The sequence below is a fragment of the Cryptomeria japonica genome, chromosome 3, assembly GCF_030272615.1.
Source record: "Cryptomeria japonica chromosome 3, Sugi_1.0, whole genome shotgun sequence".
Classification (NCBI taxonomy): Eukaryota; Viridiplantae; Streptophyta; class Pinopsida; order Cupressales; family Cupressaceae; genus Cryptomeria; species Cryptomeria japonica.
Window position 1 is genome coordinate 343,079,535 of NC_081407.1, and position 20,731 is coordinate 343,100,265.

Here is a 20,731-nt window from a genome sequence, read left to right on the forward strand (position 1 = left end):
GAAAAGGCCAAAATTAGTTATTTATCCAGCTACCAATTTTGTCTTTTGTGACAAACTGTTATTTTGCCAGGCTATCATTTTGTCTTGTAGTGGGAGTAATTGGAGGGTAGTTGAAAGGTGGTTAAAGGTTATTGAGACCAATAACTAAAAGTTGTTAGGGTTTCTAGAGGGCAAATCTAGGCCATTGAATGGATTGAATCTTGGCCATACATTCAAAATCTAAAATCTATAAAAGGTCAGTGCCTCTCTCATTGTAAAGGGGTCAGAAGGTTAGAAAGTATAAGTTAGAATTAGGGTTAGAAGTAGCAGTAGCCATCAAGTAGAATTAAAGTAGAGTAGGAATTGTTAAACAGGGATTATTGTAATGATAGTTGAAGCAAATGAATAAAACACTGAAATATGGTGTTTTGCCAGTTGCCTTCACCTGTTTGCATGGTTTCTTTCATCAAGTTAGTTAAATTTAAGTGATTTCAATGGCAAAGTGTGAGGATATTTGATTGATTCCTGGTTCATACCATTGGAGATTTTCTGACTGTGAGTCTCTATGTATGGTTAGTCTGAGCCTTTTATTGTTGTTATTTCAATTGTCAATGTTCGTTTTAAGTTGCGCTCGAATTGGTTACTTAACGTATTGTCATGTCCCCTCCTTGATCGTTATATCCTAAATGAAACAATTATTATTATTAATTAATATATTAATTAGCAACGAATAATTATTTGAAATTTATTTATTTATTCAATATTATTATTTAATACAGTAATATACATCAGCATTGTGGCTGATTACAAGTAGCAGCAGCAGATCCCTCATACTATGGCAAGACTCGATACCTCATACATCGTGATTTGCCGTACGATCGTTGCATCATAATCCTTGCATTATCAAGTGTCACACTCAACAGATCGTATTTATACACCTATGGATGGATACTGGGGCAGACCGTTTTTCAAAGACATCAAATGACAGATTGTGGTTTTTTTTTGTAGATCGCAAAACATCTACATAGTCAATGCTAATACATAGCATGTAGTATATGGTCTTTCAAATAATACGTAAGTAATATGTGTTGAAGATGGCCGGTTTCATGAACTATTAATCCATAATCATAATCATTGGTCATGAAACGTTTGTGAGTATAATTAATTATATTCATCAAAAGGTATGTTGGATCGAAAGATGGCAATCGGTGTTAAAGATTGAAATTTGTTAACAAGAAGAATACAATTCATCCTAATATATTATAAATGCTTCTTCAAAATATGATTAATAATGAAGTGCAATCAAAATAAACAATCTGTTAAGGGAAAAATAAAAGGACACAACCTTTCTATGAAAGGTTAAAGAAAGGAAGTAGAAAACAGAAACGGGGAAGGGAATGAAAACGATTAGGAAGTTATCGACAGCAAACAGCCTTGTTCTCGGTGGTATGCACGAGGATGGCTTAATACATATGCTTATCATATGAAATCTAATAATCTTTGAATGCAGAATTTAATAGTAATGTTAATATAGACTGCAACACGTATGACAGTCATTCTTAATTTCTTATATAGTGGCAGACCAGATCTGACGCATGTCAGATCTGTCTGCCCTTACACCCCACTAAATATAATTATTAGATTTTTAGGCATTGATCAAGGGAAGGAAACAAGAAGCATCTAGTAACATTAGATTAGCGATGAGATTAGATCAGAATTGTTATTAAGTTATAGGCAGTAACCTTCTTATTCTTTGTGGTACGCATAATTATTGTCTTGTGTGTGTGTGTGTGTCTGATGTTGTATGCAGAATTTAATTATAATATTAAGATAGACTGCAGTTGGTATAACGTTGTATGCAGAATTTAATTATACTATTAACATAGACTGCAGTTGGTATAATAGTAATACTTAAATTCATAGAAGTTGCAGACCAGATCTGTCTGCCCTTTACTACCCATTAAATATATTAATAACTAATACCAATAAGGTATATTAGAGGTTATTAAGCAAACATATCAATAATTGATTATATTATTTAACAAATTTATTTATTTATGTGTATATAATCAAGTCAGTATATATATATATAGTAATGATGTAATATCAATACGGTTATAAACACATGCATTTATATATATATACGTAATGTATTAATCAGACAAATGATAATATTAGGTTGTAATTAGTAAGAGTTCGTAAGATAATAAACAGAAGGAGAATATGTTTATCCTTGTTACTACTGCTAGTGTTTAAGAGGTTGCGAAAGGAGATGTTTTCATGTAGGGGACATTACAATTGGTTTGACATTTGCATTAAGAATTATGGATGTATGATAGATGAACAATTTATTTCTTAATAGTTAATTGATTGAGTAGTGGAATACCATTGTTTGGATTCGTGTTAAGGTGGAAATGTCACCTAATATATTTAGCCTGAGTCATAAGTATATTGAAATAGATTAATTATGGTTAAAACATGTCTAAACTTAGTAGGGGACATTACACGTATGTTCATGGTTTGAAAATCCTCTTATTTTCCTTTGCAAATTGCACTGAATCTGTGGCGTTGTCAGTTTATCTCTAGCTAGGCAGGAACTAGTTTTATGTGAAGTCTGTCTATCCACAACAACAGACATTGCTATCAATGTCCCTAGATTCTTTGAACCCTATCCATTTGCTATTTATTTAAGCAGTTTGAGAAGTGAAGCAATAACCAAATTGTCATATCAGACGCAAACCAGCTTGACAGACACATTAGTCCCCTCATGATTAATAACAAATCACATAAACACTAAGTTATCCTAAGCTTAGTCATGACCTGACACTAGAAACCTTGGGGTTATATTGCTTGGACAGTCATAAGGCATACAAGATTTCCTTATTCAAAAGAGAATAGGATATACTCGGTGTATTTTATTATACGTTGACGGAACTACAAACTTTCCCTATCAACAGTTTCTAATGATGACGTGTCACAAAAATATAAACGAAGAGAAGACAAAAGGTGTTCCATTTGTTGGAGGAGAATAATTCAATTTCAAGGAAGATGCATCAAATTGTGCACTGTCTTTCAAACTTCTACATGGTGAGTCACTGATTGATTTTCAGAAGAGCGTTGATGATGAATATGCATTCAAGGAGGGTATTTCGATGAGTTACAAAAATGAAGGTGTCGAGGATATCTCAACAAACTCTTTTTCAGCAAAGGAGGATGAGCATTTTGTTTGCAGCCTAATAGGGCATGTAGACTCTTTGTTTCAAGTTCCAAACTATTTTAGCATGTGGAGTTTGAGTGATTTCTTGAGGATCAAAGTAGATAAAGGCATTGAACATTCATAGGGAAATTTTAATCAGAACCTTTCCAAACCGGATCAAGAAAGTTGGCAATGTTCCAATTCTATAGAACGGAAAAATGAAAAGTCTAAAACTATGCAAGGGCATCTGAAAATAAATGAGTTTCAGATGTATTTAGAAACACAAAAAAATAACTTGCAAATATAAGAGTTCTATTACAAAAAATAAGGGCTTTGCAAGACAATATGAATCATCACATAAAATCATTTGAACACAGGAAAGACAAAGTTGTTCAAAAAGACTTAGTGACAGATAGGAAGTAATCAAATACACTGCAGACACTACATCAAAACAAAGATTCATAGTATTTCTAAGATTGACGTGCGATCCCGGTATCTTGAAAAAATTTCATTCAAGTGAAGAAGAAATTCTAAGAGTATACTAGATTCTGCTTGCTTAAGAACAAGCAATCTTGGGAAGGGCGGACTGTTATGTGCCCTCCTTATAATAAAATAAATACTAAGTGGTAACGCTGGGTAGTGGCAGTCCTAAAGTAATTAGAATTTATTAAGCATACAATGCTGAAGTTTGAGGATGCCTGCTATTTCCTTAAGGATTAGTAAAAATTAAACTGAAATTAAAATGAAGTTTAGCTTTAACGAAAGTCAAAAGATATGTAAAGAGTTATGTCTATTAAACGAAAAAGATTTATAAGGAAGATCAATCAAGAAGGAGTCATCATTTTTGGTGAAGATATTTTATATTATTTTTTTTATTTTTTTTTGATATCATGAGATAACCCAGCGACCCAACTACACCTTGCCTCGGTATTAATTTATGCAAAGTTTTGGGGTATAGAGGGGATGAGCTAAGGCAAGAATACCTCGATGGACAAACTTACCAATCATTTGAGCTATGGGCTGAAGCCCAAGGTATTTTATATTATTATTTTCGCTTGTGGAATATGAATCAAGTTTTGAACAGCTTGAGGACGAAACCCCTCTAGACCCAAAATTAAAGACGAAACCCCTTGCTTCCTATAACAGAGTTAGCGGACAAATCCCCTAATTGAAGCAGACTTGGATATACTTTCATTTGTATTTTATTCAAGATAAATAACTGCAGATCAAAGGAAGATTTATAGCAGAAATAAGAGGACGAATTCTATATTTTCTAAAATATATTCTAAACGTTTAATATAAATTATTAAGCTGCAATTTTCAAGTTAAATTTGTTAAATTTGTGCACTAGATCAGTAATCAGATTTGTAACATTTAATCATGCCCTAGTTTATTAATCAGATTTGTAATTTAGTAAACTATAATCAAGTAAATTCAAGAATGAAACAAGGAACCAAGAGACAAACACAAATACCCTGGGAAAACCTCCAAGAAGGAAAAACCGAGCATTAAAGACCCACAGGTCAGATTATGTATTCACTCTTATTGCACAACATACAATACTTAGCTTGCTTTTCTGAATCTGATCTTTACATATCAGATCTGCCCCTTTTGCATGCTTCAAGACTGCACCAAAATGCCCTATGTCTTCTTGGACAATTTCACACAAGTCTAGACAAGTTCGCACCCTCCTTGTAAATTCACCCTAATTCGCTGAACTTGAATGAATTGTCTTTGCAAGATATCTTTATTTATATATGTCTTTAGCCTTTATTAATTCAAGTCGGCCTCCTTCCCTTTTTGGCACCAATATAGTTATTGTGGCGTGGATATTTAGGATGGCGTGCAAGTATAGGGCTGGGTTTAGACTTGGGGGCACGTTACCCTTTAGGATAGGGCCCAATCCTAAATGGGTTCGGATGTTGCCTTAAGGCAATCCGAACCCATATATAGACCTAGTTACAAACAACACTCCCTCTTAACTAGGGAAGAAGAGAATACATAATCTAAACCTTTAGAGTTCCATCTAGCACAAAAGCATAGAATGGATCTAGCACACAAGCATAGAATTACATCTTCCACCTAGCACACAAGCATAGGATGGTTCTAGCACACAAGCATAGAAAGTGTAATACACAAGTGGGTCTTTACATAATTACAATTATCCATCTAGCACACAAGCTTAGATTGGACTCAATTCATTCTTGCACACAAGCAAAGAATGATCAAAGTGTTGCAGATAGAGTCACTGAGATTGGAGCTCCCTCTCAATCAGGGTTCCGTTTTCCACAATACCAAGTCTGTCTCTGAAGTATTCGAACTTCACTCTGGATAAGGGTTTGGTAAGGATGTCCGCAACCTGTTCATCCGTGCTAATGTACTTTAGTTGAATGGCGCCTCTTTGCACCATATCCCGAATGAAGTGATAGTGCGTTTCCACATGTTTGGACCGGTCATGGAACACAGGATTTACTAACATCTTTATACAGCTTTGATTATCACAATGAATGGTGGTAGGACCACTAGCTTGACCAAATAATCCAACGAGGAGTTTGTGAAGCCACACTGCTTCTCTGGATGCAACAGATGTTGCAATGTACTCAGCTTCTGCAGTGCTCAATGCTACGAAAGATTGCTTTCTACATGCCCAAGAGATCACTGCAGAGCCCAAGTTGAAGCAGATACCCAAAGTACTTTTCCTGATACATTCATTGTGCAATCTGTAATCTGAACTCAGCCAGCACTCCTTAGAGAGGATCACAACAAGTAGCCAGTAACCATAAGTAATAAGTAACCAAATCACATAATGGAAACTCATCATGGAACCTTTTGTAATATTCATCTTGCCTTGCCTGTAGAGGATGAATCTAGAACTTTATCATGTATACTTGCAAGACATGAATAAACACAAGTATATATATGCACATCATGGACTCTTTCCATGATATCTATCACGCATATACACCATCCATTGCCTGCTAAGAATGATGAAGAGCTTCCATTTCAATCTTCTCTCGGAGAAGAACGTAACATCATAATCCTTCATCTTGCTCACAAGCATAGAATGAAGTTACAAAAACCATAGTCCTCCATTTTGCACACAAGCAAAGAATGAATAAACATAATCTTCTATCTAGTACACTTTCCATCCAGCACACAAGCATAGGATGAAATTCCATCTTTTCTACCATCTTACATTGCCCGCAGAGGATGGTAACAATTACTCTTCTCCCTGAGAAGATTACACTACCACCTTACATTACCCGCAGAGGGTGGTTGATGAAACACAATGCATCACTGAGGTTGAGACTCCTTCTCAATCAAGGCGGTGTTCTCCACAACTCCAAGTCTATCTTCTGAAGTACTCAAGCTTCAAAAGACTTGGTGAGAACATTTGCAACGCAAGATTATCCTGCCATAAGACATTGAATTTTCAGGTATCTCTATACGATTCTGATAATAAATAATTATAAGAAACCATTCAACAAGAATTTGCAAAACCACACAATTTCCTTGATACAGTTCATGCTCCAATGAATTCAGCTTCAGTAGTACTCAGCGTGACTGAGGACTGTTTGTTGTAGTCCTAAGAGATCATACGGTATTCAAGTTACAACAGGAGATTGAAGTGACTTCCCTTATCTGAGACACTTCAGAATCTGAGTTAGCCTTCTAAGGTGATTACAGTCTTCGGCTCACAATCATTTGAGATTTTCAAAATGCAACAAGATATGCTTGGCAGCAACAACATGCTTCAACCTTGATCATGAATTAGCTGAGGCATCCACCAATCAGCTGCTTGTCTTCAGATGGATCTGCAAAATTAGACTTTGCTACACACATCCTAAATCTTTATGTTAGTTTTCATAAAGGTTTACAATCCATTATTCAAAATATCAGAAGTATACTTGACTTGGAATAATTTGGTTAGATCCTTGACATATTTCTAATCCTAGAAGACAATAAATTTAGATCTTTGCACTAATTGTTCCTTATATTCCAATGATGAGAATAGAGTTAAATCATCACATCAAAAACCAAAATACTTTAAGAAAGGAAGTTAGAACTTTACAAAACCCTAGACTTAACAAATGATTGTAAATTCTTTAATACTAAGTCTTTATTGAAGATAGGACTCCCTCTTAATCCTTAATCAAATAAGAATCAATAAAGGAACTAGAAATCATATACAACTGAAGATACTACTTGCTTTTCTCTTACTTTCACCTTCTGCAAGGTGAATTTTCAGAAAACCTTCATCTTTAACCCCGAGAAGCTGAGATACAACCTAGTTCCCATCCGAATAACCATGCTTGAAAGGATCCTTATATACTTATAAAAGAGAACAGGTGTGAGATTCAAGCAAGCAAAATACATAAGCCAAATCATCTTTCAAACTGAACAACTGAAATTTAGATTTCTTAGAAACCCAATCACAAGATATAGTATGACTACATACATATGATTGATAAATATCAAGTAGAATAGAATCTTCATACTTTGCTGAACAAGATCCTAATTATATTCAGCTTTGGTGGAAGTAGAAGAAATTAACGAGTGAAATGCTTACCTCAGCCTGAAGAGATCTCAATGCTAATCACAGAAGGAGACCATTGACTTGTTCATCTTTCACTCTTCTTACATATGCTATTTACAACAATACATTCTAACTTCTACTATGTAGGAAAGAGCATCATTATAACCAAATAATTGAAAGCAACCTGTCATGCAATTATTTTAACAGATAATTGACGCATGATAAGACTGCATTTGTCACAACATTTAATGACATGAGCTCGAATGCAACAGGGATGATATAAGGATGGTAACTTGGGATAACACAGGCACAAACTTGCTTGTAGACCTGCAAGGATAAACACCTGTCACAAGGAACCTCAAAACATGATTGGCCCAACACGGGTTAATTCAAAGAGAATATTATTTTCCTTTCACACAACCCAACAGGGGTTTTACAAAACTAAGTAAGCACAAACCCATAAGAAGCAAATATTGATAATGAAACCTTTATTATTACAACTTGACAAGGAAACCCCATATATTCAACAGGAATACTTAACCTTCAATTATCATAAAGTCTCTCATCACAAAGTTAATAAAGAATTTAAAAAATACACCTGTTGATGTTTAGATAACACTGACACTGGAACCGAAAGCTTCTCAAAACAAACTATCTTTGCAGCCTATCTTAAAAAGCCATAATTCGCAATCTCCTCTTGATGTGCCTTAGCACAGTCAGCTAGTGTTTGAAGATTGGTGGGAATACAATTGATTTTGTTAGCAATACAAAATAGTAGTTGCATGTCTAGTAGCTAAATAAATCTACCATACCATCAAAGATTCAATCATTATTAAAATTGGATTGGATAACATCAAGGCTTAAGAATCATGAAATATATACCAACCTAGGGTTTAGACCAATTCGGAAAATCAACAACTCTGAAGGTCTGAATAAGGTAATGACTCCACAGTATATACTTTGCATTCCAGAGATCTGAAAATCTGAAAGGAGAAATATCAGTTACTTCCTTCTTTGGTTCTTCACTCGAATCTCCACAATCTTTAACGAATTAAAGAATGACTCCTTGATGAGGACCCGATGATGCCCTCTAACTTCACCCCTATCATTTTCTTAATAAAAGGCGAACAGCAACCTGAAGGTAAGAGCTTACTGAAATCTGAGGGTTAGTATAACCTTAGCTCCAATACCATGTTAAATTCCTGCCCTAGATCAGTAATCAGATTTGTAACATTTAATCATGCCCTAGTTTATTAATCAGACTTGTAATTTAGTAAACTATAATCAAGTAGATTCAAGAATGAAACAAGGAACCAAGAGACAAACACAAATACCCTGGGAAAACCTCCAAGGAGGAAAAACCTAGCATTAAAGACCCACAGGTCAGATTATGTATTCACTCTTATTGCACAACATACAATACTTAGCTTGCTTTTCTGAATCTAATCTTTACATATCAGATCTGCCCCTTTTGCATGCTTCAAGACTGCACCAAAATGCCCTATGTCCTCTTGGACAATTTCGCACAAGTCTAGACAAGTTCGCACCCTCCTTGTAAATTCACACCTTTTCATGCAGAGCTAGTTCGCTGAACTTGAATGAATTGTCTTTGCAAGATATCTTTATTTATATATGTCTTTAGCCTTTATTAATTCAAGTCGGCCTCCTTCCATTTTTGGCGCCAATATAGTTATTGTGGCGTGGATATTTAGGATGGCGTGCAAGTATAGGGCTGGGTTTAGACTTGGGGGCACGTTACCCTTTAGGATAGGGCCCAGTCCTAAATGGGTTCGGATGTTGCCTTAAGGCAATCCGAACCCATATATAGACCTAGTTACAAACAACAAAATTCATACTTATAATTAATTATACAAATGCTATTGTGTTGGGTTTATTATACTTAAAGGATTTAAGGCAAATTCAAAAAGGGTATATTACAATCACTCAAGGTCATAGCGCCATCAAATTGTATATTGAGTTCTACATGCATATGATCAAAAGGTTTGATTGCACAGATCCTTAGTTACAGTTCAAAGGATTAGCGTAGCTCAAATAATATAGCTCAACACAGAACTATATGACAGAATTTCAAAAGTTGTCTATAATGGTGCCTTATATCACAAAAAGAAGGTTAACTAGCAAGTATCACTATGTGCCTCTTGACACATCTCTCCGGTTTTCACTCAGCCTCTGAAGGAGAATGCAGAAATTGTCTTACTGGTTGGGAGTCAATTGCTGATTTGACTCTCTATGATGTTTCTGGCCTTACGACTTTTCAATTTCTCTTAAGTTGTTTGAGGCTTTTATCATCCACCTTTTTTTTTATGTGAATATTGTATCGCTTGTACCAAAAGGAGGTGCAATAGTTAGTCAATAGTAAAATATATTTTCAATAATGTAAAAACTTTTATTTATTAAATTAGTTTGGATCTGAACTTTAAAATGTAAAAGGCTTTATTTATTAAATTGGTTTGCATCACAGCGAAAATGGGTGAGGCGAACTTTAAAAAGTACAAATGTTCCAGTTGCAGATTCAAATTACTCTAGTAACCAATTGTTTGTGTTTTTAATTTAAATAGGAGGAAATCTTCTCCAGATGCAATCTTGTAGAGAATTTTTTCTTTTATCTTTACAAATATTTGATAAAATATCTAAAATTCTGCATAATAAAGAAAGCCAAATTCCCACAAAACACAACACGCATATATGTAAATTTTAGGAATATGAACACTTGATTGCTGATAAAATGGGAGCTTTGGAACAGTACGTACATCTATCCAAGCATATGCTGAAAATTATAGTTCAAATGAAGAGTTGAGTGTAGTTGATGGTGGTCACTATTGACTTCTTGTAAATGAGTATTACTTGGAAAATGAAGACTTGAAGTGTGCATCAATGATGGTCATTGGTTCCAGACATCATCGATTGAGTCTATTCTAGAATTTTGCTTGTGCTTTTGTTAGGTTTTCAATTGCTATGTTTGTTTTGGATCTATTCTGTAAGCCGACATGGGTTTATGCTTTGAAATATTGTGAGTGTTGACGCATCGTTATTATATATATGGAGATAGCCCAATTTATTCCCTTGGTTGATCTAGTTGAATTATAACGCACCATATTTATTGAAATTCCTTCTGTATGATTGAAGATGTGATTACTTGGATCAGGTGCATTTTATGTCATTGGAATCTATTGTGTTTGAGTATAAAGCATATCTGAAATTATTCTTTGGGGCTATGATTCATGTGCGGGAATCTCACACAGTGATTTTTACTATAAAAGCTTAATTATTACAACATCAAAATTGTGTATCATTGTAGCAATTTTTGATGTTATGCCCATTGACATGTTGAACATTGATTTTTTATTGATTATAGAATGTGTTTCATATTAATATACCCTAACCACTAATAGAACCTTATTTTTTGAAAGAGTCCAAACTTATTAAATACTTTTTTCATCTCTAATTAAAACATATTCAAATTTTAGAAAACAAAAAAATTATTAAATCTAAACAACATTTTTAAAGAAACTGTACATCAAAATTTACAACCCTCATCCACCATCATCCACCAAACCTGCGTGACTGCATGCCAATAAAACACAAGAAAAGCTTACAAGCTCGAAATATGTTCAAGACTGCTTCACTAGTAGAAAGACTATAAAAACATCCTTAATAGCCATTTTGTGCATATCATGCAATCCTAGCATTCCATGAAATCACATTTTTTTTGAGAGACTTTGATGCTGGCAAAGGTTGTGGAGTCTGACTTTACGCCTGCGCATTCTTTTAAAAGTTTCTAAAGTCTTTTCAACAAAACCATTCTGTGCATAGTGGCACTGTGGCAGTCCATGAGAGCAAAACATTTTGAGGCATTTGGTTAAACAGTTCACATGGCTTGTCTCTGCTTCCGCATTTTGCATACATGTCCACCAGGGCACTTGCAACTACAACATCCAAGAAAAAATATCGAACTATACCCTGTTCTAAAGCTCCCATTTTGGCACAGGATGGGAGCACAGTGACAAAATCTGAAGAGCCTGGCCATACACCCGCCAATTGCATTTGCTTACAATATTCAAGGCATTTCTAAAAAATCCATTTTGTCCATACTCTGGAATCATCGCATTCCATGATACCGCATCTTTTTGAGGCGTTTTATCGAACGGTTCAAGCACACTTTTATATGCTTCCACATTTTGCATACATATCTACGATTAATTTGCGGTGGGCGGCAAATTGATAAGAATTGACGGAGTTCGGTGGGTCGGCCAGCAGTATTTTTTTTTCACATCTACGATTAATCGCCACGTTAAAATTAAACTCAGCATGTAAATAGGTGCTGTCAAAGTTCTTGGAAACTGCGAACGCGTCACTATGTGCTAAAAATTATATTTTACCACTGGCCTGAATTACCTTTTTCGGGATACGTCAAAAAACACCGATGGCTAATTTCCTCCATTACGGGATGCGTGAGAAAATCCCGGCGGGCAATGCCCACGTTGAATAGCCTATCGGCTAACTATGCTTTTCATAGATGGACTAAGCATGTGTCTCAAGGGATTGCTTAAAGCCTTTGAACCGCCTTTCCTATAGGAGACAATCAATAGGGCCTTGGCACTTGTGACCTTTATGCCAAGGAACAAGTTTCAGAAAAAGACTTTCCATACTATGAAGCCTTTTCATAATAAGATACAATAGCCCTAGAATTGCCCATCAAGATAGGACACAAAGGCAAAGAAGTTTTTTTTGATCGCTTCCTTGTATTAAATACAATGCCATCCCATGTTAGTAATACCGTTTTCTGCTTTCTCTTAATCATTCACAATTATGAATCTGTGCCAATCTAAAAAGGAGTTCACCAGCATTTTTATTAAATGTCTTTGTCTTCCCTAGAATGGTCGCTGCCATATTATATAAACAAATTCTTCTTCTGTAATCACTGATATTAATATATGTTTATATTGATCATACAAATTGGTGCTCTATATGTAAATTGCTCACCATAAGTATATAGATTATGCTTCTTCCATTTTTGGCATCAATGACCATTTATCAACATCACCTTCTCCCCAGGTCCTAAGTGTTGGCCATCCAAAGACACCGTGCTAGCGTCTTCTTAATATTAAGTTGTTGATCAGACCTGTTGGAAATATTAGCATTGATGTCAAAGGGGCATGGACAAGATTGTTGATGTCATGTTACGCTAAGATAGTTTATCATTAATGTAATGTTGTCATTGATGTCAACGAAGAAATCAGTTTTCTGCTGTAAAAGAAATCATTATCACAGTTTATGCAAGAGGTGGCTGACTTATAAAAGACATCAGTTATATCCTAAATTAAATTACTATGATTAGTGCTGGAACTAAAAGAGATTGAAGAGAAGAATAAAATAAGTTTTTTTGGAGAGGGTGACTCCCTACATACTCACCTCATACAGGGAACTTGAAATAAGTAAAACAAATTTAAATTAACTTTTAAAGCATGGGCCAACTCCTGCCTTGTTAAGCGCCACCTTGAAGGAAGAGAAATACAAGCATGGGCCAACTCATGCCTTGTTAAGCGCCACCTTGAAGGAAGAGAAATACAAAGTAAGTAAATTAAATTTGTTTTATGGAGGCCAACTTCCCCATAAGGAAGATTAAAATAGATCCAAGGCTGACTTGAAAAGATATAATCACCTCCTTTGGTGAAAAGACATAAAAAGATATAAATAGAAGATGAATGGAGTGTCATCAATGTGAGTTTTTCAATGCAATAATCGCTCGATTTCACATTTCAGATTTAGAGCATAAAAATTGTGAAAAGTATTTCAGATTTGTATTGAAGGAAATTGGAGTACATGTGTATGAAGAATATATGCACATTTACAGCAGAATTATGAGTAGAGCTAGGAAGATTTTTTTAGCGGATTTATGAAGCATTTTTTAGCAAATTTATGAAACACTTTTGAGCAGGTTTATGAAACATATTGAGCAGATTTATGATGCATTTTTTAGCAGACTTACAAACCATATAGGAGCAGATCTAAATCTGAATTAATAGCACATCTAAAGAAGAGATTATTGCAGATTTGGAACAGATATCTTAAGATGATAATAGCAGATCTACCGAGGAAAATTATTGCAGATTTTGAGAAGATGTTGTAGCCAATTTGTGAAGAAACAAATAATTGTTGAAAAGGTTGAATTGTCCATCATCCATTGTAGAAGAAACATTCATAAGCTGGAATTTCGTTTGGAAGTTGGTGCTTCCTAAAAGAGAGATTGGTGTCTCTCGCTAAGTTGGTACTTAGCAATCGGGGTCGGTGCCTCCTAAAGGTTGGTGCCGATGAATTGAAGGGATTGGTGCCTCCTATGCGTTGATGCCTACAAAGTTTGTAAAACAGAATTCTGTAAGGGTTTCCACGTAAATTGTGTGTTCTTGTTATTGATATTGTCCAATTTGTATTATTGTCAATGTTAAGTTGAAAAAGTAAAAGATTGTAGACCCTCTTCTTCTGCTTTGGACATAGGAGAGGATGATCAAAATGATCTCTTTTAAACTACTATGTCATATTAGTATGCCCTATTGAGGAAGAAAAAAGAAATTTACATAGTCTTGAAATCACAAAAGAAATTTAGAATAGTTAAGAAACGAAATTTTGGCGAGTCTATTGCTAGTTGATATGTGGTGACTTTATCTGTGTGTCTTCCTTGTATGTCATTTTGGACTGACCTTGACTTAAAGGCATGGTTGTAATCATTTTTCATTATTAAGAGTGGATCCTTATGGAACCCACATTAATCTATCCAAAAAAAATTACCTATTAAAGTAAGTATATAATACTCTATATATAAATACTTTCTTTTTCTGATATTATCCAAAAAAAATTGTAATTGAATGTTGCAAAAGTTTGCCTTTCTACTGTTTCCCTAAACTATATAAGTAACAAAATCTAGATCATACCGTTTTATCATTTCAAGTTTGAATTGACTTTGCCCAGGGTGACAAAGTGCATCAATTGCAACAATCCTTGTTTCTCGCCTACCACAAAAATCTCGACGACTATTATCAATGTAATCACCAGCGAAGCGAAATGTAGAAGCATACCTATTCCATTTAAAAACAATTATCAAAATTATCAAAGTATAAAACAATCAAAGCAATATGTGTTATCAATAATGAGGTATGGGGATTCGAAAATAATGGAAAAGAAATGTAGAAGCATACACATTTCATTCAAAAACAATGGTTATTTTATTACTTGTATCAAATTTGTATTCAATTAATCAATGAATTGAACAATCAAAGCAGTATGTGTTATCAACAACTAGGTATTAGTTGTGATTGCATCTTCCAATAAGGTTTATCAAGAGTTGTAATCTAGCCATTCGCTTTTAAAAAGCAATACTTTCCTAGCAATTGCTATGGAAAATTATACATTGCAATCATATGTTTAAAAGACCTGTCTGCTAATATAGACCCAACTTGGAATAGTAATAAATTATTTAGACCTAACTTAGCATTAATAATTAAATTATTCAGACCTAACTTCGCATTGGTAATTAAATTATTCAGACCTACCATCTAATATAAAATAACAAGAATTGGATTAGTTAGATCGTCGAGGAAAAAAATTGTATTTCAACCACCACTCAGAAAATATTGATGAGAACTGAGCAATAAATTTCAAGGAAAAATAAAAGAATAACCATTTATGGGAATATAAACAATGGAAATTGTATCCAATGCCAAATAAAAAAAAGAAGCATATTAATAGATGCAACTGGTGATAATGATATTGGCTCAATATTTGTGGAAATGAATCAGAACTATAAAATTGAATCAGACACAACGATAAAGTTCAGCAATCAAGTGCCCTGCTATAAATATGTTTCATGATTAAAATCTCATTGCAGGACTGACCTTTGGATTAGATGCCATGACTAAGGGCGTGTGCACATGAGTTGTAGGTTGAGGTGAGTCACTCACCCACAAACTCTTGCAAGTCAGGGAAAGCACTTAGAAAAACCAAGCCCACAACTCACCCACACATTTGCAATGCAACATATCATGGCTACAACATCATCCAGGACCAATCTTAGGAGCACACATAAGAGGGCCGAGGTGCTGAGTGATATAGGCTCCTCTAAGCAATAGACTTCTAGCTTTTATTATGATATTTGTTTGTAACTTTTGATGCCATGGATTTCATATTCCATGAGTTTTGTAGACAATTGACACAATTTATATCTAATGTGTTATTTCCTCCAGCTAAAATTTGTGTTTATACTTATGTGATCAATGTATACTTCTGTATATGTTCGAAGTAGCTTTTGAGAATCGAGATTATTCTGTCTTTAAGGTTTAATCAATAAAGGGTGCAATGAAACAAGTTTTAAATCCTTCAAAATCTTTGGATTTCTTGGGTTTTTCAATTTGCCAAGTCTTTGCCAAGCTTTTACCGATTTTGGGTGCCAAATCTGAGTCCAAATCAAAAATCAGCTTGTCGAGTCCAAGTTGAGTCTGAGTCTTGTAACATTGACATGGACCAATGAATACAGCATCAATCAACAAGGACAATTATTTTCTCTTGTTTTTAAATGACTACAATAGGCAAATGTGTGTCTTTCCTAAAAGCAAAATCAAAAGTGTTTAACGAATTTCAAAAATTTCAAGCCATTAGTAGAAAAAGAGTCGAGTTCTTCAATAATCACTCTTAGGTCAAATAATGGCGGTGAATTCTATTTAAACGAATTCAACAAATTCACTAACTTCTGTACCAAACACAAAATCAAACACTAATTCACAACACCCTATATACCTCAACAAAATGGCATAGTTGAGAGGACAAACCATATAATTACGGAGATGGCCCAATGCATGTTGGAGAATCGAAGTGTTACCAAGAAGTTTTGGGCAAGGCATTCTACAATGCAATATACCTTCTCAACAGATCCCAGACACTAGTGGTGAGGAAGAAGACCCCAAAGTAAAGATGGTCTAAAAGGAAATCAAGAGTGATCCATCTTGATGTTTTTGGTTCTATAGCTTACATCTAGATTCTAGATGTTGAGAGAACCAAACTTGACTCCGAGAATCAGAAATTAATGCTCATAGGATACAGTGGCAATCATAAATCCTACTGGCTGATTGATATGGATACTAACCTGTAGTGTCGTAAATTGCATCCTCATACATTTTCACTCATTTGGGCTAACTTTGGTGGTTTTCATTTATCCCCCTAATTCATGACAAATTGTGCTCAAGACATGGTTAAATTTGGAATACCAACACAACTCCATGTTCACTGACCTACATTTTGGCTCAAAAAGCTAGGACTATGGTACCTAGCGCATTAGGGATTTCCTTATTAAAGAGAGGATAGGATACTTAGCATTCTATTCTCTATTGATCGAAAGGGTAGCAATACGATTTCTCGCATCAACAGAATTGGCACTAGAAGGAGGCCCTGTTAGGATTTCGCAGCAAGTTAAGTCTATCATGCCCCTTTTAAATGCTATATTTGAGATACGATAGATCTCTGAAAATCAGAAAATACCCAAAAAATCTGAAAAATATAAAAAAAAATTGAATCAAGATGTGGGATCAGCCACTTCATTGGGACTGTCCTCAGGTTGATATCTCCCTGTTTCATAAGAGATTGGGTGCACAATTGTATCCTAGGCAACTATCTAAATTTGCATCTGCAGGTCACTGCAAAATCCATGATACAACCGAGCATGATGAGCTGAATTGCTTGACTTTTCTGTCAAGAGTGGAGCTAGCGTTGCAGGCAAGGATATTTTTCTGGGATATCCCCAAGCCTGAGATGTTTCTGCAACCGAATAATTCCGGTCATCCATCAAGCATTGATGAGTTTACCCAATTTAAGAATCTGATTGAGAACCAGTTCGGTCTCAATCAAGAAATATGTTTGGAACGCGTGTTGTCACCTTGGTGGTGTAAAGTTCATCACACCCCTCTGAGTTCACTTGCTAGCTATGTCTGGAAGTAGTCAATCAAGTCAGATCTCAGTATGGACTATCGGAATCACCAGAGGAGTGCATTACAAATAAAGTGTGGAGTGTGTACCTTGCTGCTGATGAGTACAGAAGGATGCAAAATCACTGCAACACCACACTTTCTAAGGATGAAAAGGAGTTGCCAGTTCCTGACCAGAATGAGTCCACCAATCATATTATGGCAGCGAATGATTTTGTTGTCCTTGCGCCTGAGGAAGAAAGAATTGAAAATGCAGGTCAAGTGAGCACTATAGATCAGCCAGAGGCCGAAGAACAATCCATGGAATCCCTACCAATAGAGGATGTCCTCCAGGAGCTAGTTGGGGATGTTTTTGAAGACCGAGACATTAGAGAATCCTTGTTGTTTGAGGATATGTTAACAAAAACACATAAGGCTGCATGGTTTATGCAACCTAAAGATGCATCAATAGATGAAGTCCCCCACTTTCATGAGTTCGACTTCTAAACAGATTTTCTAACTGTGCAACCTCCTATAGAATTTGATGTTGATTTGCACACACTGGACACGAGCGGGATGCTGCACCACCAGCTGCGACCTCCTGAAGTTCTCCCACCGCACGACACGTTGCACGACTCATAAACACACTAGGTTGTTTCTTTCCTTCCTACTGTTAATTTTGAATATTATCAGTTTAATTTTGAATATTTTGGGAAAACAACCTGTATATGGATTGACCATGGACCCAATGAACTGCCCCAACTATTAATATTGTCCAATGTACTGGTTAAACCCAAGAGTGGCCCACTAAAAATTCTCTTTTCCGAATACAAAGACAAATCAGCCAAACTTAGGACTATGCCCATTACCCTATTACTACTACATGTGTTGAGAAACCATCCTGGATCACGGACGCATGCATATAGTCCACATTTTGTATAGTTTGTCTCTCCTTGTATATAGTTAGTTTAGGTTTTCTTTTTGTTTTAGAGTAGTTTGCTTTTTTGTTTTTAGCCTAGATTTCTTGTTTTCTTCTTTAGAGTAGTTTGCTTTGTTTGCTTATTGTAGGTTTGCTTTCGAATGGGTTGTCTCCCTGTCGTTTTTTGTAGGGGTATGTATGTTTTGCCTAGCTTTGGTGTATGAAGTCAGAATGTTTTCCATCTTATTTCTTGGATGTCGACTTTGGCAGAGCACCTAATCGATGGTTTCCCTCGTAGTCAGTTCATTTGCTCAAAAGCTTAGTCATCTTAAAAATCAAGTTGCTTATTGGATCTTGTCACCAACAATGCAATCATTGCACATATCTCGCTTACTATTGCATAGGTTCGTTGTTTTGTCAAAGGGAAGTCATTGCAAGTGAAAAATGCTCTGCTTCAGCGACCACTGTGATGCTCAATCCCACATAGGCTTCATTGGTTACAAGTCAAAATAAGTGAAAGTGAAAGGAAAAGAAAAAAGAAGAAAATGAAAAGAAAATAATTATCAAAAATATTTGGCAAGACAGTGAAGGAGAAATCTGAAGTTCAGCATTCAAGTTAGCATCTATGATCAATTTTTTGTGTTCCTCCATGAATGAAGGCATGCATTAGCTCTTGTCAAGCAATATCAACCTTTCGTGAGACTTCAAGGCAAGAAGATTCATATCAAAGGTATCAATTGTCAATTCTGCATTTCCATAAGGTTTTCAGCCTCTGCTCTACAAGGGTAAGCTCTCTTTTCTCATCATCATTGTTGTAGTGGAGGTTAATTCCTACCCGGAATTTGAATTAAGCAAGCCCCTAGACAGCACAACACTTTTCTCCTCTTTTTTGTGTGCAAGTTAAAGATCCGACAATAGAGAGTTATAGAGTTGCAGAGTGCAGACTGAGACACATATTTTCAAACTTTGAACAGGCCAAAAGCCTGTGCCGATTTGCACATGTGACCGACACTTTTTGGCTGAATTTCAAGGCGAGTGATCTCTAGGGCATCTTTGTTTACCCTCTCGGGTGAATAACTTAAAGCACACAGATAAAGCACGTAATGCAGAATAATAACGCCATAGATATCAGATGTAATATAAGAGATGTTATTCCATTCCTAATCGTCCCCCATCACAAGTTACATTCGGAAGTATATAAAGATACCGAGGGGGTGCGAGCGCCAACAGTCGCACCGCAACTACCACCCTGCGGTTGCCAACTAACCAAGACAATTACAACTTAATTAACTAGTTTTATTTTCATGTACAATATTGCCGCTAACAATCTTGATCTAGAATCTGAAGTTTAAGCCAATGGAAATACCTTAAAATCTAGGGTGCCTAGCACACTTGGTCAGCACTTTTAGCTCTAGATTTTACTAACAAGTTACTCTTTTTGTCTCATTTCCAGATTTGTAATTCTAAGTTGGCCTTTAGCTTTGTATCTTTTTGTTTATGTTAAACCTTGTTGATTTCCTAGCATTCTACCTAGTTCTTGCATAATTTCATATCTAATCATATCAATCAAAAAGAGAACAATTAATCCATAGGGTTCTACAATTACATACAAAAAATGGCTTGTATATCCTCTCGTATTCTCATATGTATGGCTATCTATTGTCTTCTTTTAGTTGGGAAATGGCCCCATTAACAGAACCCTTATAAGGTTATCTAAAAAATATACTAAAGGAATACACATCCAAAAAAATATAGTGTTACTTATCCAACAAGAACTTATCTTGAAGCAAAAAAAAAATACAAGCAATACTACAAATATTATATTAGAGCTACTAAAAAAATAAGAGAAATTTTAAAGAAAGACAAACAAATTATAATGAAAATGAAAAATAGTAACAATGGAAAAAAACTGCCAACCCCCAAAAAACAAACTAGTTAGGAAGGACCAAAAAGCAAGGCCAAGACCCTTGTTAATGGGATTCATGAAGTTAATTCCTGCCTTCCAAGATCTTTGGCTACTTGGCAACTTCCTCAAAGTAGGTGGTATTTGATCACACGGAAACCCGGGTCCTTTGTGGGCTAGTTGTATGGTATGGGATCGGCAAGGGCAAATTATTCTTCAATCTTCACTC

The 20,731-nt window shown here is 35.3% G+C and overlaps 1 protein-coding gene across 2 annotated transcripts in view; it reads right to left on the bottom strand.

The window, feature by feature from the left end:
• Positions 1-20,731, bottom strand: part of LOC131077205 (poly(ADP-ribose) glycohydrolase 1) — a 222,434-nt gene that overhangs the window by 86,222 nt on the left and 115,481 nt on the right. The window contains exon 7 of one of the 2 annotated variants that reach the window (XM_058014641.2): positions 14,663-14,806. The exons of the other annotated variant lie outside the window; for it this stretch is intronic. Coding sequence (XP_057870624.2) covers positions 14,663-14,806 — 144 coding nt within the window. The remainder of the gene's footprint in view (positions 1-14,662; positions 14,807-20,731) is intronic. 2 annotated transcript variants of the gene reach the window in all.